The sequence below is a fragment of the Aureobasidium pullulans genome (assembly GCF_000721785.1).
Source record: "Aureobasidium pullulans EXF-150 unplaced genomic scaffold scaffold_25, whole genome shotgun sequence".
NCBI lineage: Eukaryota > Fungi > Ascomycota > Dothideomycetes > Dothideales > Saccotheciaceae > Aureobasidium > Aureobasidium pullulans.
Window position 1 is genome coordinate 316448 of NW_021941045.1, and position 24720 is coordinate 341167.

At 50.4% G+C, this 24720-nt stretch overlaps 12 protein-coding genes across 12 annotated transcripts; 4 read left to right on the top strand and 8 right to left on the bottom strand.

The window, feature by feature from the left end:
* Nucleotides 1–251: 251 nt before the first annotated feature.
* M438DRAFT_348926 (uncharacterized protein) lies at nt 252–1151 on the bottom strand. The gene has a single exon (XM_029906261.1). It carries the CDS (start codon nt 1094–1096, stop codon nt 578–580), a length of 519 nt encoding a protein of 172 aa, XP_029756642.1. The 5' UTR covers nt 1097–1151; the 3' UTR covers nt 252–577.
* Nucleotides 1152–1908: 757 nt separating this feature from the next.
* Nucleotides 1909–2966, bottom strand: M438DRAFT_281826 (polysaccharide lyase family 1 protein; the record flags this gene model as incomplete). The annotated part of the gene is made up of 2 exons (XM_029901269.1): nt 1909–2376; nt 2430–2966. 2 exons carry the CDS (start codon nt 2964–2966, stop codon nt 1909–1911), a joined length of 1005 nt encoding a protein of 334 aa, XP_029756643.1.
* Nucleotides 2967–3129: 163 nt separating this feature from the next.
* M438DRAFT_348928 (uncharacterized protein) lies at nt 3130–3809 on the bottom strand. Its single transcript, XM_029906262.1, has one exon. It carries the CDS (start codon nt 3467–3469, stop codon nt 3167–3169), a length of 303 nt encoding a protein of 100 aa, XP_029756644.1. The 5' UTR covers nt 3470–3809; the 3' UTR covers nt 3130–3166.
* An 823-nt stretch (nt 3810–4632) lies between these two features.
* Nucleotides 4633–6336, top strand: M438DRAFT_348929 (Cyp51A). Its single transcript, XM_029906263.1, has one exon. It carries the CDS (start codon nt 4742–4744, stop codon nt 6266–6268), a length of 1527 nt encoding a protein of 508 aa, XP_029756645.1. The 5' UTR covers nt 4633–4741; the 3' UTR covers nt 6269–6336.
* Nucleotides 6337–7300: 964 nt separating this feature from the next.
* M438DRAFT_239035 (ankyrin) lies at nt 7301–7843 on the bottom strand (the record flags this gene model as incomplete). Its single annotated transcript, XM_029899501.1, has 2 exons — nt 7301–7486; nt 7583–7843. Coding segments are annotated over 2 exons (447 nt in total), but the record flags the coding sequence as incomplete, so codon positions are not given.
* Nucleotides 7844–9166: 1323 nt separating this feature from the next.
* Nucleotides 9167–10990, bottom strand: M438DRAFT_281779 (uncharacterized protein; the record flags this gene model as incomplete). Its single annotated transcript, XM_029901267.1, has 2 exons — nt 9167–10133; nt 10206–10990. Coding segments are annotated over 2 exons (1752 nt in total), but the record flags the coding sequence as incomplete, so codon positions are not given.
* Nucleotides 10990–12049, bottom strand: M438DRAFT_304520 (ankyrin repeat protein; the record flags this gene model as incomplete). Its single annotated transcript, XM_029902191.1, has 2 exons — nt 11056–12049; nt 10990–11001 (listed from the first exon to the last, which is right to left on the bottom strand). Coding segments are annotated over exons 1-2 (930 nt in total), but the record flags the coding sequence as incomplete, so codon positions are not given.
* Nucleotides 12050–12663: 614 nt separating this feature from the next.
* Nucleotides 12664–14478, bottom strand: M438DRAFT_399938 (phenylalanyl-tRNA synthetase alpha chain; the record flags this gene model as incomplete). Its single annotated transcript, XM_029909444.1, has 3 exons — nt 12664–13590; nt 13649–14103; nt 14164–14478. The coding sequence occupies 3 exons, from the start codon at nt 14476–14478 to the stop codon at nt 12750–12752; spliced, it is 1611 nt and encodes a 536-aa protein (XP_029756649.1). The 3' UTR covers nt 12664–12749.
* A 200-nt stretch (nt 14479–14678) lies between these two features.
* M438DRAFT_348931 (uncharacterized protein) lies at nt 14679–19008 on the bottom strand. Its single transcript, XM_029906264.1, has 3 exons — nt 15681–19008; nt 14977–15630; nt 14679–14920 (listed from the first exon to the last, which is right to left on the bottom strand). The coding sequence occupies exons 1-3, from the start codon at nt 18808–18810 to the stop codon at nt 14847–14849; spliced, it is 3858 nt and encodes a 1285-aa protein (XP_029756650.1). The 5' UTR covers nt 18811–19008; the 3' UTR covers nt 14679–14846.
* Nucleotides 19009–19903: 895 nt separating this feature from the next.
* Nucleotides 19904–20251, top strand: M438DRAFT_385940 (uncharacterized protein; the record flags this gene model as incomplete). Its single annotated transcript, XM_029908981.1, has 1 exon — nt 19904–20251. A coding segment is annotated over one exon (213 nt), but the record flags the coding sequence as incomplete, so codon positions are not given.
* A 467-nt stretch (nt 20252–20718) lies between these two features.
* On the top strand, nt 20719–21902 carry M438DRAFT_258106 (endo-beta-1,3-glucanase; the record flags this gene model as incomplete). The annotated part of the gene is made up of 2 exons (XM_029899739.1): nt 20719–21609; nt 21711–21902. Coding segments are annotated over 2 exons (1083 nt in total), but the record flags the coding sequence as incomplete, so codon positions are not given.
* An 830-nt stretch (nt 21903–22732) lies between these two features.
* Nucleotides 22733–24652, top strand: M438DRAFT_281830 (beta-glucosidase C; the record flags this gene model as incomplete). The annotated part of the gene is made up of 1 exon (XM_029901270.1): nt 22733–24652. One exon carries the CDS (start codon nt 22733–22735, stop codon nt 24650–24652), a length of 1920 nt encoding a protein of 639 aa, XP_029756653.1.
* Nucleotides 24653–24720: the final 68 nt, after the last annotated feature.

The following is a 24720-nucleotide window of genomic DNA, read 5'->3' on the forward strand; positions in this document are numbered from 1 at the left end:
GCAGTATCGAAGTAGTCCATTGTCGATGAACCGAGGCGCGACCCAGCCATATGGCAGTCGGGAAACATCGAAGCGAAGTCTTTGTGGGCACAATTTCCTTAGAGCGTTATCACTCGCTTTGGTCAATATAGCGGCCAACAATCTGCCCTATCACACCTCTTGTTACATATAAAATTGTATCGGACCACTTTCGGTCTTGACTAAAAGAACGAAGTCGCTGACGTTCACTGAGTCGCTAATCACAGTTCAAACGCTCCGATGTTTTCTGGAACAAGGTCATCGCTGTCTACGCTGTCAAGTCTCCGCTCAGGGCCGCACCCAAGCACGGACCCCGTCTCTGCAAACACCTTGATGGTCGGACGCAAGTATACCATCACCTGCTCTCCTCATAATCTCTGAACTCCCAGCTATTCGCTCCATCGCCAATCGTCAAAACATACGTCTTGAACACAATGCTCTCATACCAGATTGTAGCCGCAGCTCTCGCCTGAGCATGCCACGGCCCTCTGCCTCCATCTCTTGCGTGTTGTCGACTTTCCCAGAAGCCTGGAGATTTCGTCAGTCAGAGCACACCTCATCACAGCTTCGAGGCATACATACAAGTCGCCAGGTTTCGTCGATCTTCGTCCTTCACACCATACCAATATTTCAACAGCCCTCCACTCGCCATAGCTTCTTGATGTGAGAAAGCATCAAGCTGGAAAAGCCTCTCTCCGTCAACTTCATTCTTAAGTTGCGACCGGAAACTGACAACATAGAACTCTTTCTTCTGCCATGTATGTGACTCGGCTCTTGCGAGTCCTTTCAGCGTATCGACGACCTCCTGGAAATTGAAGGTGGATGTGTACTCTGTTGTCGCGTAATCATCGCGAGTCGGTCGGAGTATCGTCAAGGCCTTTGCGAAGAGCTGGCTTGCCGTGTCGTAGCGATTCAGGTCAAGTAGATGTGGTGCCGTGGCATATGGTGATACGACGAGTAGCGAGTTTGACTCGGTGGATTCGTCGCCAGCATCTATTTCTTCGACAGACGAGATAGCAGTATACTTGTTCGAGTCGCCCGAATGTGTTGAGTTGAAGATCCCGACAGCAGCAGCCATTCTTGGGAGCGAGGAATGAGGTTATTCGGTTTCTTCGGAGTCGAGGTTCGAACGAGGTCAAGCAAACCAAAGTGGAAGACGTGATGGGGAGAAATCTTCAACATTCGAGTCACAATCGCCATGAGGCCGTTTGCTCGCTTTTGGCAAATTTGCGATGACTAACGAAATCGCCATATCCAATTGCACAATCTTGCAAAGCGCTCTCAAATCACCAGCGAAGCATCGTTCCGCGTAACAACAACGTCTGGTTGCGAACCTTGGTGCTGGATTGCGCCATCCGAAGACTCTTTGTCGCAACTCCCCGACATTTCTTTCACCGCTAGCCCGTCACGCGAGGAGCCACTCAAAGACGTCGAAGAAATGAACAAAGCGTTCGAATAAAGACGAGTGCTTTTCTCTGGCTCAAACAATGTTGATGTTCTTTTGGGATTGGCTGGGCAGGGCTGCCCTGTCAGCAATGCCGGTGTAGAGAATGGCCATAAGTCGTGGCTACCATCTGGACGCGTTCGCTTCCGGCGTTGCGAACAGTCACGAAGTTGTCAATGGCGCAATTGCGTTCAACGAAGACCATGACATACGATTTGAAGTCATATCATATCGACTCCAGTGATGAGGATCAGCGTTCGAATCGACTGTTGTCTCCATAGCTCGGTCGCCAACACTTCAAAAAGCACAGCAATTGTGACAAACTCGAGGTTTGAAGAGAACGAACATCGAAGGCAAACAATTGTTGTATTGATTCTTCGCTGGCACCTTCTGGAGTGAATCGACACTAAAACCACCCCTTCCGGACGCACTCTCGTCATCATCCCTCAAATCTTACCAATACCAACACCCCTGGTAACAACTTTCTCCACATCCGACAATCTAGTCAAATCATACCTATAAGGCGCCCTCTTGAAATCCCCCCACTGCGTAACATTAACCCCCGCCCTCCCAAAATCATTCTTCGCTCCAAAATTCACGTATCCATCGATTTCAAAATCACCACAGACGCAGGTATTCGGTGAATCTTCTGGGATGACAAGACCATAGGTTGAAACCGCTTCACGCGTGTTTCCGCGGAAGACATTTGCTTCGACGAGCATTTGGTTGTCGCTGCGTGAGTGGATGGCTTGGTATAGGTGGTCGCGGTAGAGGTTGTTGTAGATGTGTTGGTGGCCGAAGCGGCCGGCTGGGCCGCGGGTGCCGATGTTGCGCCAGTAGTTGTGGTGGTAGGTTATGTGGAGGTGGCCTTCGTCTACTTCGCGGAGGACATCGCTGTTGCCGATGAGTGAGGACTGTGATGTTCGTCAGTGTGTCTATTGGAGAAGCAGGGGACAGGTGTGCTCACCTTCCAGTGGTCGTGGAAGTAGTTCCAGGATACGGTTACCCAGTCTGTGGCTCTGACGAGATCGACCTGGCCATCGTAAAAGTCGGGGCCGTGTTCCAGGTCTGAGAAGAACTCGTTGTGGTCGATCCATGCGCGAGTGGTGTTTTGAAGTGTGATGCAATCGTTGTCGAAAGCATAGCTGATTTGAATGTTGCGGATGATGATGTTGGTTTGATTGACAGCAGACATACCACCACCGAAGAACTTTGCACCGCTCTTGTGACCGAGCAGGGACTTGTTGCTGCCGATACGAAGGCGTGTCTCGCCGGTTAAGTTGAAAGAGCCCTTGGCCACCACGGTCAATGGGTTGGTGCCAGCAAGGGCGGTGCGGAGAGCGGGCAAGCTGGACACAGTGGTCGTGCGTCCACTCTTACCACCAGTGGTTTCGCCCAATGGATTGTCCTTTGCGAAGCCTTGAAGGGAAAAGTCATCCTTCCAGAAAGGGGTTGCCTGCACCAAAGCGAGATTGCTGAGCCAAAGAAGCGAGTTGAACTTCATCTTGTCTGGTCCTCGGTCGTAGGATGATGAGAGTGCTGACGACTTTCAACCTACCTTCCTAGCCATTCTTATACTTGCCTTGGGAGAAGCGGAGACTGCTTCGCGAGGCATCTGAAGACCCGCGAAACAGATCCTTCAACGATTCTCCGTCTTCGACCTGCCTGTGTCATGCACAATGCGCATCCTAATGCTGCAAGTAGTCAAGAGCGAACATTTCCAATGGTGGAAAACACCATGACCAAGGCCGCTCCAAGGATTCCAAGACGGAGAAGCTGTTCACTCTCCCTATGACCGCTGCTAAACGTATCCGAAGGCGGAGGCTGAGTTCCTGCAGACGTCCAGCATGAAGTAGAAAACAGTGAGCCGCATGCCTCAGCGATGTGAACAGTTGATCCTCCACAGCCAAGATATGCACCCCTCCTTTCACCATCATATTCCAAGATGCCACCCGTGCACCAGTAGAAAATTCTTCCGGTGGCCAAGGTGCGAGAACAGAGGTACATGGTGCATACCAATGCTGGCGGAGGAGTTTTGCGACACCCGAGGTTCTGGCAGTCGTGGTGGAAGGTCGATGTGGGGTCGAATTGTGCCAACTACCTGACGTGGCGGCACAATATCACTTCAATCGTCGCAAACCGTATCCTGCAAGATTAGAAAGGTTGTAAGTGCACAGTGACTGGTCGTGAGGCATGATCAAATATTTCTGTCTCCTGCGAGCACGACAGAAGCCTGTCTTCGCATCGCATGGCGTTCGAGAGCTTCGCTGTCTGTCATCAACACACGATCAACACTGGAACGACTAGGAAAATCACGCGTCGACCGCTCAGGTAGAGTATTCACTGTACGCGCATATCTGTGGTTGACCTGTGTAGAAAAAGGTTTACGATGATGGATTGAGGAATGATAGAGTTGTCGCTCAGCCAGAAACGCGCCCGCGTTTTGCAGATCTCTCACCACAGAAAGCTTCAACATCACCACAACATCTCAGTTTACAACTTCTGCGTCTTCCCAAAATGCGACAGTTTGCATCTCCAGCAGATACGTTTAGACCGCGGCTTCAGTAAGAGACATATGTAGAGGTTGGTCAGCACCATATGACAAACTCGAAGGAGAGACCCCAGATACTGGTTGCGTCAGATTTCGCCCATCGACGCGTCCAAATGTCATCCTGTCAATTCCGGAAACTCGTGTAGTCGTGCGTCCAGTTCTCCGACAAGTGTCTCTCGTCTTAGAAATGCTACTGTTCATGATAGCGACCGGAAAGCCACGAAACTCACTCGATGTCTCTACTCAACTTGTAGCCAAGTCCTAGTCAATTCTACCTGACGAATGCCTCTGGTGGCCTCAAGCCGGAACGGGAACTAGCCCGACAGCCTGAAACTTTGCTGTGTACTCACCGATGCTCGTGAGATTCTGCGGTGTTCTTGCGAGCTACGAACTGTTCATCGTGGAGAATCAACAAATGGAGCCGCAAACATGTCAAGTCAGACCAGTGACAAAGCCATGACACCATACACTCACTCTCCTGTCTCCTTCATGAAGGATCTACTCAAAATGATGTTGTTGTGGAGTCAATAAACGGCTTAGCAAAAGTCGTACGAGAATCTCTGACGAAGCAGGACGTATTCTAATCTTGCCAAGCACATCGAACCATTTTCAGGGTGTAGTTTGATATTAGCAAAGGTCAGCAGAGAATGGGACGATGCACATTCGAGTAGATAAAGGTCAGCAATAATCACTAGCCTATCATCGCTTGAAAGTATCTCGAATTCAAGATGGTCGATTTGCTCGGTACAGCACTTCGCGTCATTGCTTTCATACTCTTCTTCGTTTTGCTCAATGTCGTCCGCCAACTACTCTTTACCAACAAGAATGAGCCGCCTGTGGTCTTCCACTGGTTCCCCTTCCTCGGCAGTACAATCACATATGGCATGGCACCGACAGACTTCTTCGCCGACTGTCAAAAGCGCTATGGCGACATCTTCACCTTCATCCTCCTCGGACGCAAGACAACAGTCTACTTGGGTCTCGACGGGAATGAGTTCATCCTGAACGGCAAACTCAAAGATGTCAATGCCGAAGAAGTCTATGGTCCCCTTACCACTCCTGTCTTCGGTCCTGACGTCGTGTACGACTGCCCGAATTGGAAACTCATGGAGCAAAAGAAGTTTGTGAAGTTCGGGCTTACACAACAAGCACTGGAATCGCATACTCAGTTGATCGAGCAAGAGGTCCTCGACTATATCAAGACGTCCCCCAGACTCAAGGGTCAGTCCGGCATTATCGACATTGCTGCCGCTATGGGCGAGATCACAATTTTCACCGCTGGTCGTGCTTTACAAGGAGCAGAAGTCAGGAAGAAGCTCACAACGGAGTTCGCAGAATTATACCATGACCTCGACAAAGGCTTCAGTCCGATAAACTTTATGCTCCCCTGGGCACCGTTGCCTCACAATAAGAAAAGAGATGCTGCTCGAAATAGAATGAGAGACATATACCTAGATATCATCAAGGAACGCCGCAGCAAAGGCACGAGCCAACAGTCGGATATGATCGCCAACCTCATGGGTTGTGCATACAAAGACGGCACACCAGTTCCGGACGAAGAAATTGCACACATGATGATTTGCCTTCTCATGGCAGGCCAACACACCTCCTCAGCATCCAGCTCCTGGATCTTCTTCCGTCTAGCCTCCGAACCCGACTTCGCAGAACAACTATACCGAGAACAACTCCAGAATCTTTCACCCAACAACAAAGACTTACTTCCTCTCAAATATTCAGACATGGCAAAGTTACCACTTCTGCAAAACACAATCAAGGAGACTCTTCGCCTTCACGGCTCCCTCCACTCCATCATGCGAAAAACAATGACCCCACTCCCAGTTCCAGGAACCGACTTCATCATCCCTGCCTCCCACACCCTCCTCGCTTCTCCAGCCATGACTTCCATCTCCCCCACCTTCTTCCCAAACCCCCAAATATGGAACCCTCACCGCTGGTCATCCTCCTCAGACCCACCAGAAACCACCGAAGACATCGCCGAAGACGACAAAATCGACTATGGCTATGGAATCGTGTCCAAAGGCACCAAAAGTCCGTATCTACCTTTTGGAGCTGGTCGGCATAGATGTATTGGTGAAAAGTATGCGTATTTGCAATTACAAGTTATTGTGTCTGTTTTGTTGCGTCATTTCAGATTTGAGAATGTTGAGGGAGTAGAGGGGGTGCCGAGGACGGATTATTCGAGTTTGTTTGCTAGGCCGAAGTTGGGGAGTTTTGTGAGATGGGAGAGGAGGTGATTGAACTAATATAGTTAGGAGAGCATTTGGTCGAGAATAGATGAGAAATTGATGAATAGCTGTACAGGACAGCGTTGATCTCTATTGGTGTGCTTTATTTGACCACTAGTCATCTTTCTTGACATACCGTTATATTGCTGTCGCTACTCCGGCCATTTGCCCAGCGACCGCTCGGACTGCCGCCAGTGGCCGGCGTAGAGAGAGTTAGTTTGGAGTAGAGGAGAATCAATCCAACAGATTGAATTGAATCAGATTGCTCAATCATCTTCAGCGGCTTTAGGTGAATTAGAGCAATGACCATGAAGCTGCAGCTAACGGTCTTAGCCAGAATGTCTACCGCCTGCTCTTCTTGGTAAGTTCTAATCAACAAGACAAATGGTCGAATTAGGGCTACGGCTGCTAGTCGCAATTCGTCTATCCTTAACGGTACCTGTATAATGATAACAATTGTTTTACAAACCACAACGACATAAGCAATGACTATTGGAGAGCATAGATGGACTAAGCTGCTTCCTCTGCGTAAAAAACATCGCAGAACATTCTTCAAAATTTTTGACCACTTCCTGACCAGGCAGGCACTCCAATTGGAGCTCTGTGAAAGACGTCTACAAATGGTGGAACTACTCTGACTGCATTCCAGAGACTGTGGAGCAGAGTGGATTCATAGCCATCTCGAACCTACTCACTCTACGCTGGCCACTAATTGCCACTACTCGAATGGATGCTGCTGGTGCATGTGGAATACGGCTCGTGTCCGTAATATCGGGGATCCAAGCTTGAGGTTCTGGTGGTACCGCTGCTAGCGCTGAGCCAGGAAGCATCGCTGCGACTTGAGATATCGCTACCTGAAGAGATAGTCCCCGTAGGCGTACTCGAGCTAGAGTTAAGCAGATGCAGCGATTTTTGTCTTTGTATGCTAGGGTGCCAATTCGATAGAGCGCATCTACGCCTCCAGAAGGGTCGTTTTTGGATCACGATTAGCCAGCCCCTCTTAATCAGTCTCTTTCTTATGTCGTCGAGACCTCTCTTGATAGCGATTTGGAGAGCGTTGCCGTACTTTCCGCCTCGCATGTCAATACGGGCTCCCCTATCGAGGAGCATGTGCACTGACTCGACATTTTTGTTGTACACAGCAGCGCAGAGAGCATTGCCGTAACTCCCACCTCGAACATTAACGTCAGCACCGTTGTCCAAGAGTAGCTGTACAAGGTCGGAAATCTCACGCCTGCTGCTACAAGCGGCTTGAAGAGCACTACAGAACTTTTTGTCCCAGAGGTTGGGATCGGCACCTCTCTCAAGCAGCATCCGCGCCACCCCCAATTCGTTGTTTGATGCGGCTTCGCAGAGTGCAGTTCCGAACTTTCCACCTCGAAGATCCACATCAGCACCTCTGTCCAGTAGCAACTGTACTGTCTTCAGGTCGATGGGGGAAGCAGTAGCACAAAGAATTTGGAGTGCACTGCCATACAGTTTCTCCTTGGCATTCGGATGAACACCTCGATCCAGCAGCAGACTTACCAAAGCTGTATTACCAGATAAACAAGCATTGCTTAATGCACTACCACATCGTCCCCCTATTGCGTTGTAGTCCGCACCATTAGCGAGTAGCAATTCCACCAGCTCAAGATTTCCTTCACGGCATGCTGCTTGTATCGGAGTTCCTGATTTCCTTTCGCCATCAACGTTGGCTCCTTGAGCAAGTAAGAGCTGCGCGACCCCGATATGGCCCCTTCTGGAAGCAGCCGTAAGTGGTGCACTATCACCCGCATCGACTTTGGCGCCATATTCCAAGAGCATCTTGATCACTTCAAGACTTCCGTTTTTGCAAGCAGCTTCCAGAGGCAGACTTAGGTAGTCGCATGTTTTGTGGACGTCGGCGCCATTCTCCAGGAGTTCCTTTACAATCTCGTGTTGTCCTATAGCACAAGCATATTCGAGTGCAGTCACATCGTAGAGGTCTCTATGATTTGACTTTGCGTCCCTGGCTACGAGAAGCTTGACGATCTCGAATTGGTCGTTTAGACAAGCTATAAGGAAGGGATCGGATTCCCTCTCGTATGGCAAATCCAAGTAATCGAAGGCGCGATCGAATTTTGCATCAAAGTCGAGCAATAACTCTACTTTCGCCACATATCCCTGGCGGCATGCCCTGGTGAGAAGATAGTTCTTTTGGCGTATGTTGTCAGCTCCCATTTCTAGCAAGATCCGGATGATCCTCTCATTAGTGTCTGAATCAGTATACCCGAGAGCAGCATTGAGAACATCATTTTCCCTATCACGCTCAGAGAAGTGGAGTAGCAGTGTCTCCAACATATCATATCTGTCAGTCATGACGGCGGCTTCAACAGCGCCATGTAGACCCCACTCAGTGTTGTGTGCTCCTCTTTCCAGGAGCAACTTGACGATGGTAAGGTCATCACCGAGCACGGCGGCGCGGAGAGCTGTTCCATACTTGTCGTCGTATGCACATGTGTCTGCACCTCGTTTCAGAAGAAGCAAAGACACTTCTGTGTATGCTCCAGACAGAGCTGCGTGTAGTGCAAAACCATGGCGATCGATGTTGACGTCAGCGCCATGGTCCAGCAATAATTGCACAACTCCCAAGTGACCATTTGCTGAGGCCGCTCGAAGCGCAGTCCCGGAGAAGTTCACAGGATGCACCATTGTAGAAAGCCCAGCGTTGATGTCAGAACCATGCTCCAGTAGAATTTGCACTGTCCGAACATGACCATTGTTCGACGCAGCTGTAAGAGCTGTGATATGAGACCCGCTGTTTGGACCAAGAAAATACTGATTCCGCGCGTTTATATCTGCGCCACGCCTTATCAAGATTTCTACCAATTCCACATTCCCTTCGTGTGCAGCAATTTGGAGAGCAGATATGCCAGTTTCACTCCCTGCATCTATATACGCACCTCTATCAAGGAGAAGTCTGATCGATCTATCTAGACCACCGAGTGATGCGTAGTACAACGCAGGTGTTGTAACCTTGGCGTACAATAGCCTGAGACCCCATCCCAGGGCAGGGTTGTAGAACTGCAGCCAGAACTCCATGAACGGCTTGTCTACAAAGATCTTGCTTGTCCAAAAGAACAACTTTTCTTGGTTTTCACCAGCGAGCCTCGCGTGATCAAGCCAATGTCGAGTAGCGAAGTCCGTAAGAGGAAATTTTGTTCGGATCTCATGTTTTTCCATTCCGTGGGTTGCATCCATGAGTTTGGTTAGGTGGAGTTTTTGGAGTGTCCATAGATAGGCCAAACATGTTGAAGCAATCGTAGCATTTGCTGTCGGTATCTGGAAATATTCCTGATAGGGCGTTTCGTTGCGATGAAGAAGTAGATACTCCTTTACAGAAAAGTGAGCTAGCTCAAGCTGTGGTTCGTATCCGTACTCTGTCTCAGATTCAGCGTCAGATTTAGCGTCAGATCCAGCTTTAATGTGAAGTTCAGATCCAGCTTCGGATGCAGGCGCGGGTCCAATACTAGACGCATATAGAAGTGCAGATGCAGATGCAGATCCAGCTTGCTTGTAGTCCACGGTCTGACCAGTAAGTCTTACGAGACTCGAACAGTACCCGATAATGGTGTCAGGCGGCGCCAGCCGATCTTCTACGTCGAATAGGATGCTAGAATTTGGATCTGTTGCAATGGCGTCTACTAGCTCTCGAAGCGACATCGGTCGGTTTGAGAAAGCAAGAAACTGTAGAAGCTTGATGGCGTTGGGAACTCGCGAGCGCGGTATGTTCTGGAGGATACGGTCATAGGAATTATTGAGGTCGAGAGGGAGAGTCTGTAACATGAGTCGTACGGCAGGTTTATCCAAACACCCGGAGAGCTCTTCAAGCTGGCAATATACCCATCGAAACCTGACCACATGTCAGCATGGATACATTCCAATCGAAAAGGCATGATGAAAGTGGCAAGAAGAGCAAACTGACATTCCGCCCGCCTTCTCCACAAGTGTGTCCGAGATCAAGTTGTGCATGGATTTCCAGCGGCTCAGATTTTTCTCGGTTCCAAGTTTGTGGTGTACATATGCCTTGATGTCATCGTCCACAGGTTCGTTCTCAAGTGTTATAGCACAATTAGAAGGCAACCACTGGGTAAGCGCTTCCTCGATATCTCTTTCTGGTCGTCCGGTCAACAAGAACTTGCAGCGATTGCGTGAAGTGATCCATTGTAGGATAGACTGCGTCCCATTAGATTCGTCAAGCGCGTCGAGGACGATAGTGACGCTCCGCAAGTCACAAATCATTTGATCAAGAAGTTCGACCAGGCTCTCTGTAGGCGGTTGCTCGTAGCGGTCATTATGCTTTTCAAAATGGTTCGTCAAACGAGCCCTTCCAGCTTTATGTAGACCGGAAAGCTGGAAAATCAAAGAGCGTACCAAGTGTTCTAGCCTTTGTTTTGAGTCATCGCTGAACGAAAAGAAAAAGTAGATAATGGCCGATTCGGATCCTTCATCAGCACATCGAAGTTCCTTGATTATGGTGGATGCAAGGACAGTCTTTCCAGAGCCAGGAATACCGCGGAGCCATAGACGGCCATGAGGAGCTTGTAAGAACTTTTTGTATACCGGACTCTTTAAAAACCAAGCACCTGTCCCTGGATGACATAACCCGGATGCAGTGACGTAGTTGATGGACGCATCAGCAGGTCGGAGCCAGTTTCTGATACGTGAGTCGATGGTGTGCTCTGCAGCCTGTCTCGAGGTTTCCACCATTTCTCGTATGACTACAAGTCGTCAGGTCCCTGGACTAAATCAACGCGAAGCGATTTTCTCCTCACCTGCTTCCGCTATCTTGCATTGCTTCACCTGTTCCACAGGCATATGATGGAAAAGTTCTCTTGCATATGCAGCCGCGACTGCAGCAGCATAACCATGCCACTTGTCACTCTTGTGGGAATCAGAGTAGTCAGATATACCCCTCACGACCAGACAAGGAAAATCATTCAGCGCTCCAGCAGCTTCCATCTCGAAACACAAGATCTTATCAACCCCGGCCAAGGCGTCTCGTTGTAAGCCATTCCTCATGACGGCCTCGCCTGAAGCTATGGTGCCACGATGTACAACGAGCCAATCGTCGTCTTCCTCGCAGGCGCTCTCATCATCGCTATCTTCGACCTCTTGGTTGACACGCTTGCTGGCTTCACAACCGCACTTTTTGCACGATTTCTCTTTGTCCAGATGGATGTAGTCTGGTTCGTACAACTGATCCTGATCAGGCGAAGGCCGCTTGTAAGCCCGAAGGCCTCGCTTGGAAGTGTCAATCCGATTCAGATGAGGAATGAGTGGATCTTCCGAAACTCGTCGTCGGTGTACTTGTAACGCACTTGCCGCATTGAGTAAGACAGTTGGGGGTGGAGCAAGAAAGCCAGTTCGGACGAACTCGCCAGCTTCCGCTTTGCCGTGATCGTATTGGACAGCTCCCGAATGTTGGCCCACAGGCTTGCTAACCACGATATGACCGAGTCGAATAGGCCCTGCGTCTGTCTTGGTGGGCACACCGCCTCCGATGCCGACAAGAAGGCCAAATCTCAAATGCGGATAGGTGTTTCGCATTTGCGCGACAACCGTTGCAGCAGAACAGTTTCCAGTCGTCGGGAGGCCAGCGACGACGACATTGTGACCTTTTACGCTTCCGAGAGTGTAGACATTGTGGTCATTCGCTGATTGCGGCAATCTCGGGTGTTCTTCGTCCAGCATCTCGAGAGCAGCGATTTGTTCTATCTCGAGAGGACAGATCCACGCGACTGTGTAGTCATCGTGCGTGAGCTTTTCGTTTCCCATCGAGGATCAAGGTTCGGCGTCGACAACTGTGTGAAGCTGTTGAAAGGTTATGGTACCAGACCAGATCGCGATGTTCTCAGAAGAGAATGAATGTGGTGAGGAATTGTATGTAACCATGGCGAGCTGAAAATGCCAGCCTGATCTTATCATTCCGCTCATGCAGCAAGGCTGCAGGCGCTTGCGCAGTGCATATCCAGGTAGACTTGCAGCCAATAGACTGAGTGGCTTGCATGGTGCTGACCACCGGACTCGACACTGGTATCAATTGACTGAGACATGTGAATACTCCGGCTGAGAAGCGGTGAATTGTCGAAAATGCGAAAGGAAGCCGCCTCCGAGAAACAAGGACGAGCGAGGGAGGCAGCAAGGTCGCAACTGCAATCTGCGGGGAATTTTATTTACTTTTTCTCGCCTTTCTTTTTCCTTTCTGCTGCGTGAGCGAATACCGCGCGTGCAGCATGAGTTGAGGCGGAGAAGCATGGCGCAATGGTGAGCCCCAAGCGGTCAAAGATAGCAATCAGTGCCGTCGCAGAATCTAGACTAGACGCGACTTCCTCGCAGACCCTCATCATCACATCGATCTGTGATTCTCTGGCGAGAACCTTGGGTGAATTGGTCTTTGCATTTTTTGGTATAAACTTGAACATTTTACGCATTCATCAATCTTTCCTTCCCGTGTTCTGCAGATCATCTAATCCTTGTCCAATCTAACAGCAGCATTGCTCTCGATGAAGTTCAAATCCACCTTGTGACCGAGCAAATCACGAATGTTGCTCACAGCATATTTGATCATCGTCGGCCTCTCCAGACTCAAACCGAAACCGTACACTCTCAAATCCTTGGGCAGACCCATGGCCTCCAACATTTCAGGTCTGAACATGCCCGAGTTTCCAATCTCAACCCACTTTCCAAGACCCTTGTGGTAACCGAAGACTTCCATAGAGGGCTCGGTGTAGGGGTTGTAGGCGGGCTTGAAGCGGAGGTTGGAAATGCCGAGTTTGGCGAAGAAACCTTCGAGGAAAGCCATGAGGCCGCCGAGAGTGAGGTCGTAATCGGCAATGACACCTTCGACTTGGTGGAATTCGGCAAGATGGGTGGCATCGACGGTTTCGTTTCTGAAGACACGGTCGATGGAGAAGTAACGGCAAGGACGAGGGTTGGCGGCAAGTCTGTGCAGAACGTAGGTGGAGACAGCAGTTGTGTGTGTGCGGAGGACGAGTTTTGTGGTTTCGGCGTCGTTGTAAGGGTAGCGGTAGCCGATTGAGCCGAAGGCACCGTCTTGGTGTACTTTGCGCACGTTGTCGTAGTACTTTTGGTAGTCTTGCTTGGGCTGTTCGGTGGAGGCGAGGCGGGGGTCGTAGAGTTTGGCATCGGCTTCCATGGCGTCCATTGCTGCGTCTGCGGCGGGGTCGGCACGAGGGAAGTCGGCTGACACGGGATCTGAGACGTAGAAGGTGTCTTGGAGATCGCGAGCGGGGTGTTGCTGGGGGACGAAGAGGGCGTCGAAGTTCCAGAAGCCAGTGTCGACGAATCTGGGAGGGAACTTGTTAGTCGGGGTCGTAAAGAAGGAGGAATCTCAGCGATTCTCACCTGCCAGTGGGCATCTCAATGAAGCCCTGGTGGAAGAAGATCTTGCGGAACTCCTCGCGCACCTTCATCAGGGGATGCAGAGCACCAGCATGCTGTTGAGCTCCAAGTGCGGCGAAGTTGTAGGGCTTGAAGTTTGCAGTCTTCCACTCGCCAGACTCGAGCATTTCGGGTGTGAGGTCGGTGTGCTCAACAGGCATCTCCTTTGCGTACTTGGGACCCTTGGACGCAACATAGCTGATGACCTTTGTGACGGTGACCAACTTGCGCTTCTTCAAGTCGGCGAGAAGCTTGTTGTCCGACAGACTCTTGCTGCTCTGGACGCCGGCGAGCATGTCGCGGGTTGTGTCCTTGGGCGAGTCGACCAGCGACACGAGAACATCACCGTCCTTCTTGATCCACTTGAGCTTGAATGCGTTGCCCTGGCCGACCTTGGCCGAGTCTGCGCCGACCACGCTCTGTTTTCCGCAACATCAGCGACTGCCTCAATCATCATCAGATTCCCATGGAACAATTACCGGAAGCTCCTTCAAGGGCAGTTGGCCTTTGCTGTTGACGGCCTGCCACACCTTGAACTCGTGACTGCCCTCATTGGCAATCTGCTCTCCCTCCTTTGTAAGAACGACCTGCTCCTGGTCGTTGGTCTCGTAGGTGACCATGTTTCTCGAGGCCAGTCTGTCCAGAGCGGCCTTTATTTCTGCTTGTCCAACATCGGGGAGGTCGCTCTCGGTCGCAACGCTTTGCTTGGTGTCCAGAAGGTCCAGCACTTCTTGAGTGAGGTCGCGGCCGCCAGCCTGAGCCAGCACTGGTACGGGTCCACGTTGTCCAGGCATTGTGTGATGGGTTGTGGTGATTGTGGAGTGATGCGCAATGCGATGTGACTCTTTCGAAAGTCGCCGGCCAAGCGCCGTCTTCTGAATTTTGCTGACTCGTGGCGGGGATTCAATCAGTGACGCTCCGCCGCCTGCTCGAGTCATGATCATAACTTGATCTTCACCTTTCTCTCAACATCACTTCTCCATGTCATGCAAAGGTCGACTCTTGCTCGTAGGCGGTTGATTTCAATGTTTTGAGTCATCTCAGATCTATCTCATACGCCTCGCGGTCAACGCCATCTGTCACTCGCACATGCTCATCCAAACTCCTTCACCACGCTATGCAGAAACAAAAGAAACACGAAATGCTACACTTCAAACACTCTTCAAATCTTCCTTCTAAGCTGGAATGTCTTGTTGATCGTTGCTGCCGGCAGCCCTTCGGAGAATCTATCGCGTTCTGTATTTCTTGTTAGCATCAACTTTGCATCATAAAGTCATGGAAGTTATTCTTACCATCTTCCGTCTCGAAACCAATGGTAATGTCATCGTGTTCTCCGGCATATTCCAGTGCCTCAAGGTTGATGAACTTACGTCGCACACCCTTGCCCCAAACCTGAGAATCTGAGTGTGTTTCATCTTCACCACCTTCTCCATCCTTCTCCTTCTTTGGCAAGCTGAACTTGGCATCTACAAACTTGACACAGTATTTGGATGGCTTATCTCCTTTGGCTTTCTCAAACGTATCTGCTGCTTTGATTTGGAAGATCATAGCATCTGCATGGCTGAAGTCTTCGAAAAAAGCCGCAATCTTGGTGACGCTGCCCAATGTCAAGATCTGGATGCGCACCTTGGTCGCTTCCCATTTCTTGTAGATGGGCACTACCATTCTGCGTCTTGAGATGGCAAAGAGTGTGGCGGTGCAGTCAAACTTGACAGTGTATCGAGTGAGTGCCTTCTGGAAGTTATGCAACTCTTCCATTGAAGGGAATGTCAAGGTGCGGGTGGTAGGCGTGGTCGCTGCCGTCTGTACGAATCTCTTCAATCCTTCGCGTCCGTGCTGAGCTTTGCTGATGTCGAGGGATGCTGTCAAGTCTTCTTGTGGTGCGCGCAGGAGTGACATGCTTGGCGCACCTGATGCTGGAAGGCGTACCAAGAGCTCACCAGGGCCTATGATTCATGTTAGCGATCGCTATAGAAGCAGATGTGGGATTACTCGCCAAGATTCAATCGATCAGTGACCGCACCACTATCATGCATAGCAATCAATCGGAAATGCTCAGAGAGCGTCATATCTCCCTGATCTTGTCCGACTGCTGCATTGGCCTCAGTGATGACACGCACCTCCTTCCACATGAGACCCTGGAACGCTCCGGCAATCGTATCTTGTCCGGTCGACGCTTCAGCAACCATGCTCCTGAGACCGACTCTTGCGACAACTTGCTCGTCTTCGTTTGTTGAGATGCCCTGGAGTACATCGTAAAAGTCCTGTCGTTCACGGCCACCCTTGAACATAAGCGTAGTCTTGCACTGCCTCTTCGAGTCTTGCGTATGGACATTCATGACCGGAGGCTCGTTCGCCCCCGACATTTCAAATAGCAGGGGCGAAGTTCTGCAGAGAGGAATGCCAGCCATGGTCAGAGACTTGTTAGTTGGATTGGCCATCAACAGAAGTCTGAAGCCGCGATGGAGATTGGTCTCTCCGAGTCCAGTACGAGTGTGCAGCCTTTTCTCAAACACAAAAGCAGTGCAAGATCGGACCTTGTCCTTGGAGAAGGCATTAGGATTGGTAGAGTCAGTATGTGCGAGCTCGATCAGATGCGCTTCATGGATTATCCTCTCATCAGCCTCGGGCTTCATGCTGCCATAAATCTTGTTCGTATAGTCGACCATACTCCACAACGCACGGAAATCCGGTTCCTGGAAAGCGAGATTGAGAGTAAAACCGCGTGGAAGACGGATGTACAGACCATGCTCTTTCGACTTCCAGCTAACATCATGCCAAGTAGGTCCCTTACCATATCCACCATCTCCAGGTCTGATTTCCAGATTCACCAGATCTGCTTGACTCGAGATCACAACCGAAGTCTGGAACGAAGACTTGCTCCTGATCATGGTGAGAACGCAGGGCAGGATGACACGATCGGTGTCCACTTCTTCCGTGTTTATTGATGCGCTGACAAACATCCTGCTGTAGCAAAATACATCTCTCGTATCACCAAGTGGTAAGGCTTCCAAGGGATCCGCTTCTTCGTAGTCATCTTGGGCGATCAACGCCTGAGAGGTGCTTCCGCGAAGAAGAGATGCGACATCAGACGCAAAACGAGGATACTCGATCCACATGGTAGTATCTTGGCCTTGAATCAGAGATTGATGGGGAGGCATAACGTTGTTACGGCTCATCGAGAGTGTAAAAGAGCGTAGACTTGCGCGTACGACATCCATGTCTCGCAGAAGAGTATCTTGTGGAGAGTCAATTTTTGAGTGTGGTGAATCGGCACCAGACAACACATCTGTAAGGATCCACCACGTTTTTGCAACATCAACATGTGCTTGCGTGAGAGTTTCGGGTCTGTTTGCTCCTTTTGGTGTACTGCGAATCTGGGCGGTCAGACCTGCGCGACCCTTGTGTAGCCACCATATTGCAGCGCGAGTCCACTCCCGGATAGTACAGCTTTGGATCGGTCGTTCGCGCTCAGCGGTGAGGCGGAACACACCTCTCATGTGCGCGACACGCATGCCGAAATCGAAGAGAGCGTCATGCTCTGCAGTACCCTGGACGTGCTCTGATGGAGACGCGTTACGGTAGGAAAACGCAGAATTGGATCTGCCGTTTGCGTCATACGAAGGTGCAGGAAGCAGTCCAGGGGTGAGACCAGGGGTAAGTCCGGGGGTTAGACCGTTGACATTCGCTGCATGAGGGGCCAGAGATTGCTGGGAGAAGTAGCTTGGGCTCGGACCACGACTTGGGCCACGGCTGGGAGGTGGAGGCAGAGGATGACTAGCTGATGGATTCACCGGTCGCGAAAAGTTGTTTGGCTGTAGAGAAGCAGAGCGGACCGAAGAAGCTGGTGATGAAGAAGGCATGAAGTCGGAGGGTAATCGTTGTCGGTAGCTCGAAGCTGAGTGTGCCGAGTCGTTCGTATAGTGAGAAGAAGAAAAAGACGGTTGCATGTTCCTAGTCTGGATGGGAGGTACTTCCGCCCTGACAAAACCATCGTGCTGGCCAGGAATTTCTGGAAGCGGGTGTGATCGATGTGGAAGTACAATGGGAGGTGGTGCCTGATCAGGAGATGCGGATCTGAGATGGTCAGGGATCTCGGAGATGAAGTCAGTAGGCGCGACCATGGGCAGTTGTGGACTACGAGATCTGCTCTGTCGAGGAGGAGAATTTGGACTAGGCGGTCTACGCGGATCCAACTCCTCAGGGGATACTTCTTCATAATCAAGTCGTGACAAGCGTCGCAGAACTCTGCCTTCTTCTTCTCGGATCATGCTCTGGCGTTTGGCCACGCGTGGAGGTAAAGAGCGAGGTTGTGGTGGAGAGTCTTGCAAGAAACTGGCCAGCTCTGTGTTGTCCGTTATTGGAGGGGAGAAAGGGGGCTCAGAAGGATTTATCGTTGTCATGGGAAGTTCGATATGCGGGGGTAGAGGTGGGACTTCTTCGTTATCACTCATTGGTGACATTTCGTGGTCTTCAAGACTGCTGAAAGTGGTAGGAGCACGCTTGAGCATGCCAGGTCTCGGAGCGTCATCTTGCGGAGCGTGTTCAGGCACTGGTGGAGGTACGGGTTGAGGCTGCGACTCGAAAAAGGGATGGTTTACAGGATGTGTCGGATCGGCCAGCGAGTTCTTTCGTTGGTAGACATTGCGAACGGCAGGAGCGCTCATAGGATAACTCGCTGCCTGGCGGTGCTTCTCGGCTGCCTGAGTGTCTAGCACAGGGGCCGCAGGTCGTCGCTCTGTTTGTGATCTTGCCAATCTTGACTTTGCTCTTGAAACCTCGATGACTGGAACGTCCGACTCGTCACCGCCCTCTCCAATGATCTCTGGTGGTGTCCTTACAAATGCGACTGTGACGTTCTTTTTCCTCTTTGGCTTTGTCGAGTATGTTGGTTCAGGGGGGCTTGTAGCCGCTCTCCTCACATCTGAAGCCTCTGGCCATCTCTGCGCAGCAGCGGTGTCGATACGCGGAGCAGCCAGCTGTCGCGTGCCTTCGCCAGGAATCCTCTCTTTCTCTGTTGATGGCTTGAGAAAGTCAACGACATCTTCATTGAGCTTGAAATTCTTGTCCGAGGCATCGTTCTTGCGCAGCAGCTTGCCCCATTTGGAACTGGCCTTGAGACTCATATCGTTGCCGCTGCTTGTTGTGTGGACGCCCAAAGGTTGTATCGAAATTGCGGGGTACGAGGGACAGGGTCGGAAAATAAAGGAGGGCGATCTGTTGACGCTGGACGTGGCTTGTGTTTTGTCGTAATCGTGGATATCAGTACTTGTTTCTCGCTCACAGCATGACCACCTCGGTCCATTGACTGCCTAAGAACAGTGTAGGAAACAGGCAGGCAGCAAGTGGCAGGGGGATTGTCTCGAGATCCTCCTCTACATGCCAAGGCCACTTTGATACATAACACAACGGTTGGAGTCAAACTGCGCTAGTCAGGCACAAGCTCCGGGAAAAGGGTAGAGACCCTTGTGCTCGCCCCTCTGTCTGCCCCAAGCGTCGCCTACTTTCTCAAGCCACTCCTTCCAGCGCTTCCTTTGACCATTGCTATCTCAACTCCTTCAACGTCTTGATTGAGATTCGCATGCCGTACGTTGTGCTTCCTCGTCACAAGCTGCGTCATGTCTCGGTATATGTTCTGGTCGATTTCGAAGCTTCAAAAGCGTTCAATCGCTTGCTCTCTACCAATATCCATACACCGGTGTGACACTCTATCAAAGCCGCGGCTATTTTGAGCTCTCTGACACGACCCATCACGAAACCTAAATTCCGAGGCCGCCCATCATTCTGTCGCTGGCCAACATGTTCGTATAAGAACACCGGTCAGACTTACGCGACCTTCTTGATCGAACCTCGCTGTTATATCTGGCCTGGAATCGATGTGTCGACGAATCGCAACCGCCGTTGACATAAATTCGCAATCTTTGACGAGTCACTACCGCAATCTCTGTTGACCCACCAGCTTCCTCTTTTGATCAATTGCGGCGCATATGCAAGCGGATCCGTATACTGCGATCCATATCAGAAGTCCTTATGACTTTGCGGCACACGCAGCCGCAACCACGTTTCGCTGTTTCTCGACACATCTCACTTTAGCGTTCTCTTCAATATCCTTCAGAGATGATTTCCAATTGACCTCAAAGTTGGTCATATCATGATAACGATAGTCCAGTATCGCCTGACCTCTATGCCTCCTTTGTTTCCCAAGCAGCGATAGTGCGCAACAACAATCTAACCATCACATACGGCCACAGTCAGCTGAAAACTGGGCATCCCGTCCGCTCTGCCATACATAAGCAGTTGAACGGCAGATTAGTACTACGGTGGGTGACCACGTGGGAATCCCTGCTGCTGTATGTTTATTTTGTTTTCTTCAACTCTTTTGCTCGCCGGTTGTCCATCGCGAAGCAGAAGGTAGTTTTACTCTTCAGTTGACCTCGGTAAGGTCCTCATCGCAAACAGTCCTCATATCACGAAGCACTTTTCCAAGTTCTAGAGTCCTGATCAAAGCAGAGAGGTGACCGTTCAGTCATCAACGGACTATCTCCCCCCGACGCTACAGTGGCATACCATCGCTTGGGAAAGATTCTGCGCACGTTGCATGCAAGAAGATGTCGCAACGAATGTAAATGATCTTCCGTACGTATGCGCGGAAAAGGTGGAGGAACCGGGGTCTCCACATTGCGGGGTGAGCGATCAAGGGGACTATAATGGTAAGCGAGAAAGACTGTTTAAGCGTGACCTCTGCTCTTATACTACAAGAAGAATTTGAATTAGGGCTCGCTGTCTTTTCGTGGGACTGGTTTTGTGTACTAGCTCGGACGTCGCTGTCCCGATCACGTAGGTTGGAGACGGTGATACTCTTTGATGATTAGCATGAGAAGTGATATAAATGGCATTGATCCTCTGGCTAAGATGAGCAAATCGATACAGCAGTTTCTCTTCGACTTGGAACGATCATGTTTTCTTCCCCCATCGCCGCGCTTGTTCTAAGCTTTGTGGTTGGGCAGTCTCTTGCTCTCCCTGCTGCTGTTGCACCACCCAGCACCAACTACATCAACTGGAAGACCTTCAAAGCCAACGGCGTCAACCTCGGTGGCTGGCTTGTCCAAGAATCAACCATCGATACCGCATTCTTGAATCAGTATTCCGGCGGTGCTCCCGATGAATGGGGTCTTTGCGTCAACCTGGGATCTCAATGCGGTCCCGTGCTGGAAAAGAGATATGCCTCTTGGATCACAACCTCCGACATCGACAAACTCGCCGCAGCAAACATAACCCTTCTTCGCATCCCCACCACCTACGCCGCTTGGGTCAAAGTTCCTGGCAGTCAGCTGTACTCTGGTAACCAGCTCTCCTTCCTCAAAACTATATCGAGCTATGCCATCAACAAATACAACATGCACATCATCATCGACATCCACTCTCTTCCCGGCGGAGTAAACGGCATGGCATTTGGAGAAAAAGAAGGAAATTACGGCTGGTTCAACAACGCGACCGCCTTGACTTATTCCTATCGAGCCGTGGATGCTGCCATCAACTTCATCCAAACCTCAAACTTTCCATCGCATTTCACCCTCGAACCCATTAATGAACCTGTGGACAACAGGAATATCCAATTCTTCGGCACACCTCTCGCTCTTTCTGATAATGGTGCAGCGTGGGTGACTTCTTACATCAAAGGTGTCATCTCTCGTGTCGCTGCCGTCAACTCGAAAATTCCTGTCATGTTTCAAGATGGCTTTAAAGGTGAAACTTACTTCTCGTCTTCGTTTCCTGCAACCGCCAATCTGGTCTTTGATATACATAATTATTATTTCGCGGGTAGAGGTGCCACTTCGGCCACTGAAGCCGCAATCATCTGTTCGGACGCTAAAACTTCTGCTGGTGATGGCAAATTCCCTACTTTTGTCGGTGAATGGAGTATTGTAAGTTCTTTCGTCCCGCGCCTCTTCTCTGATAACCCTTCCACAATTTCATTCTACGTTTCCTTGTGGATCGAGCTAATATCTTTTCTCCTCGCACACAGCAAGCAGAACTCAACAACACTTTCACCCTGAGGGAAAAGAACTTACTCACGGGCTTATACGCATTCAACAAATACACCTCCGGCTCTGCATATTGGACCGCCAAATTCTTGGGTACGGCTAAAGTGGATGGTCAAGGTACTCAGCAGGATTATTGGAATTATGGCACTTTCGTCGATCTTGGGTATACGAAGAATGTGGGTAGGGGTGCTGTGTATTGTGCTTGAAGGGGTGTGGAGTTGTGATTGTGGTGGTGGGGAGAATCGAGGGTTGAGGTGCAAGTAGGTTTGGACGGACATTGTGGTTTGGGGCCGAGGATTAAGCGGAGGTCTTTTAACGGCATCTTTGTTGGAACCTTCCATCTAGGTACATTCTACACTTTATTGCCTATTGATGGTGTAAGAAATTGTTGTATTCTTGCTTAGAGCACTATTCGCCATTGCCTATAAAGAAGAGATCCCTAGCGTGTGCTTGGATCTCTCATCATGACCTCGGACCGAGTGCCACGACTTCCTGGCATCTCTTGTGCACAACCTCGATTCGCAGATAACCGCACCTGTGGTCTATCACAAGATCTTCGGAAACACGGCCCTTGATTCCATCCCTCGCTGTTCCTTCCGAACATGACACTCCCTCTTCCGAAGGATGTCGCCAAGGGTCGCTGTAGCAGGGTATCCCCACCGCCAAGGTCGTGTATAACATTGGCGTACGTAGTTACCATCACGCTCGAGCTGCTAAGCCTCACTGCACCTCCTTCCTCCACAGTAGCTCCTCCGCGATCTGTGGAGTGAAGTGGGATCTTGCATGTGGGGTGTGGAGACTTTTGGCAAGGATGGCTGGAGAAAGACAAGTTTGTTGCCTTGGCTTCTACGCACCTGACTATTGATATGCAGAGTCAGGAATAGAATAGCGGCAGATGAGGCGGCATGGAAAGGTGTTGTGGGTTGGTGAGTATGTATAAGAAGGTGTCTCGCTGCTAGAAAAGGTGAGACAATAAACCTGGACTTGAGACGTCGGTGACAAGATGTATACACCATCACCCTCATGGAGCAATCTGCTCATCTCAGCTCTCGCTCTCTCCCCTTTGGCCTCAGCAATCCCACAACCAGAAACCACAACCAACATACCTTCTCAAAACACTACAAACTCGACTCTCTTGCCTTACCTCGACCCCTCCCTCTGCATCAGCGACCGCCTCGATGACCTACTCTCCCGCATGACCCTCGAAGAAAAAGCCGGCCAACTCTTCATCAAGCAAATCCCCGCCGGTATCAACGGCACAATCGACAACACCACCATAATCCCCGACGGCACCAGAAACCTCACCACCGCACCCTTGATAACCGAAAAATTGCTCTCTCACTTCAACGTCAACAATGCCCGCTCAGCCCGCCAAATGGCTGAATGGCATAACGAAATCCAAAACTTGGCTTTGCAGACGAGATTGAAAATTCCGGTTACTATTGCTTCTGATCCTAGACATGCGTTTGCGGATACCGTTGGTTCGTCCATCGCTAGTGGACAGTTTTCTAAATTTCCGGAGAGTTTGGGTATTGCTGCGCTGAGAGATCCTGTTCTCGCTGAACTCTACGCCACCATCATACGTGAAGAATATCTGGCTGTGGGGATTAGGAATGCATTACAGCCGCAAATCGATGTGGTTACCGAACCACGCATGGCCAGGAGTGGGCAAACGTTCGGCGAAGATGCGAATTTGACTGCTTCGATGGTTGTGGCGTTGATTAAAGGGTTTCAAGGGGAGGAGTTGGGGTTGAACTCTGTGAGTACGGTTACTAAGCATTTTCCCGGTGCTGGACCGAGTAGGAATGGCAATGATTCGCATTTCGCTACTGGAAAGGATAATACTTATTTCGGCGACTTCTTGGACTACCATCTGATTCCTTTCAAAGCGGCAATTGCAGCTGGAGGTCGCCAAATCATGCCGTCTTATGCTAGACCCATCGGCACAAAATATCCAGAAGTGGCTTTCGGCTTCAACAAACCAGTCATCACGGGCTTAATCAGAGAAGAACTCGGGTTCAAAGGTATAGTGGTAAGTGACTGGGGTCTCATCACCGACCAAGCAATCCTCAATGTAATCGAACCAGCACGCGCCTGGGGCCTCGAAAACACCACCGAATCGGAAAGAGCGAAAATGGTCCTAGATGCCGGCGTCGATCAATTCGGCGGTGAAATACGTACAGAATTACTCATCCAACTCGTAACCTCTGGCCAAATCCCTGAATCCCGTCTCGACATTTCCGTCCGAAAACTACTAGAAGAGAAATTCCTCCTGGGACTGTTCGACCACAGATTCGTAGACCCAGAAGCCGCGGAAAAGGTAGTGGGGAATGCCTATTTCGCGAGGATTGGGAATGAAACGCAGAGACGTGCATACACATTACTCACCAATCAAATAAACACACTCCCCCTCCGCCCTACCGATGGCGTTAAATTCTACGCCAGAGGTTTCAACTCTTCATATCTGGAAGCCCGCGGATTACAAACCGTAGACCAACCCTACAAAGCGGATTTCTGCTTCCTCCGCCTCAGCACCCCTTACGAAGCCCGCGGCTCACCATTCCGCCAACGCTACCACGAAGGACGTCTAGATTTCAACACTTCGCAAAAAGCTTCACATTCAGAACTGTTCAATTCCTGTCCTACTATAGTGGATATCTTGCTCGATAGACCAGCGGTGATTCCGGAAATTGCGCAAGAGGCGGCGGCGCTGTTTGGGCATTATGGGGCTAGTGTTGATGCGTTTTTGGATGTCGTGTTTAATGTTGATGGGTGGAAGCCGGAGGGCAAATTGCCTTTTGACATGCCGAGCAGTATGGAGGCGGTGGACGAGCAGGTTGCTGATGTGCCGTTTGATACTGAGGATCCTTTGTTTAGGTTTGGACATGGGTTGAGTTATAACAGGACGGCTTTGTGTGGATAGTTTGACAGGTAGATAGTTGTATATATATATGTTTGAGGATACCCGACTGCAGATTGAGCTTGAATGAA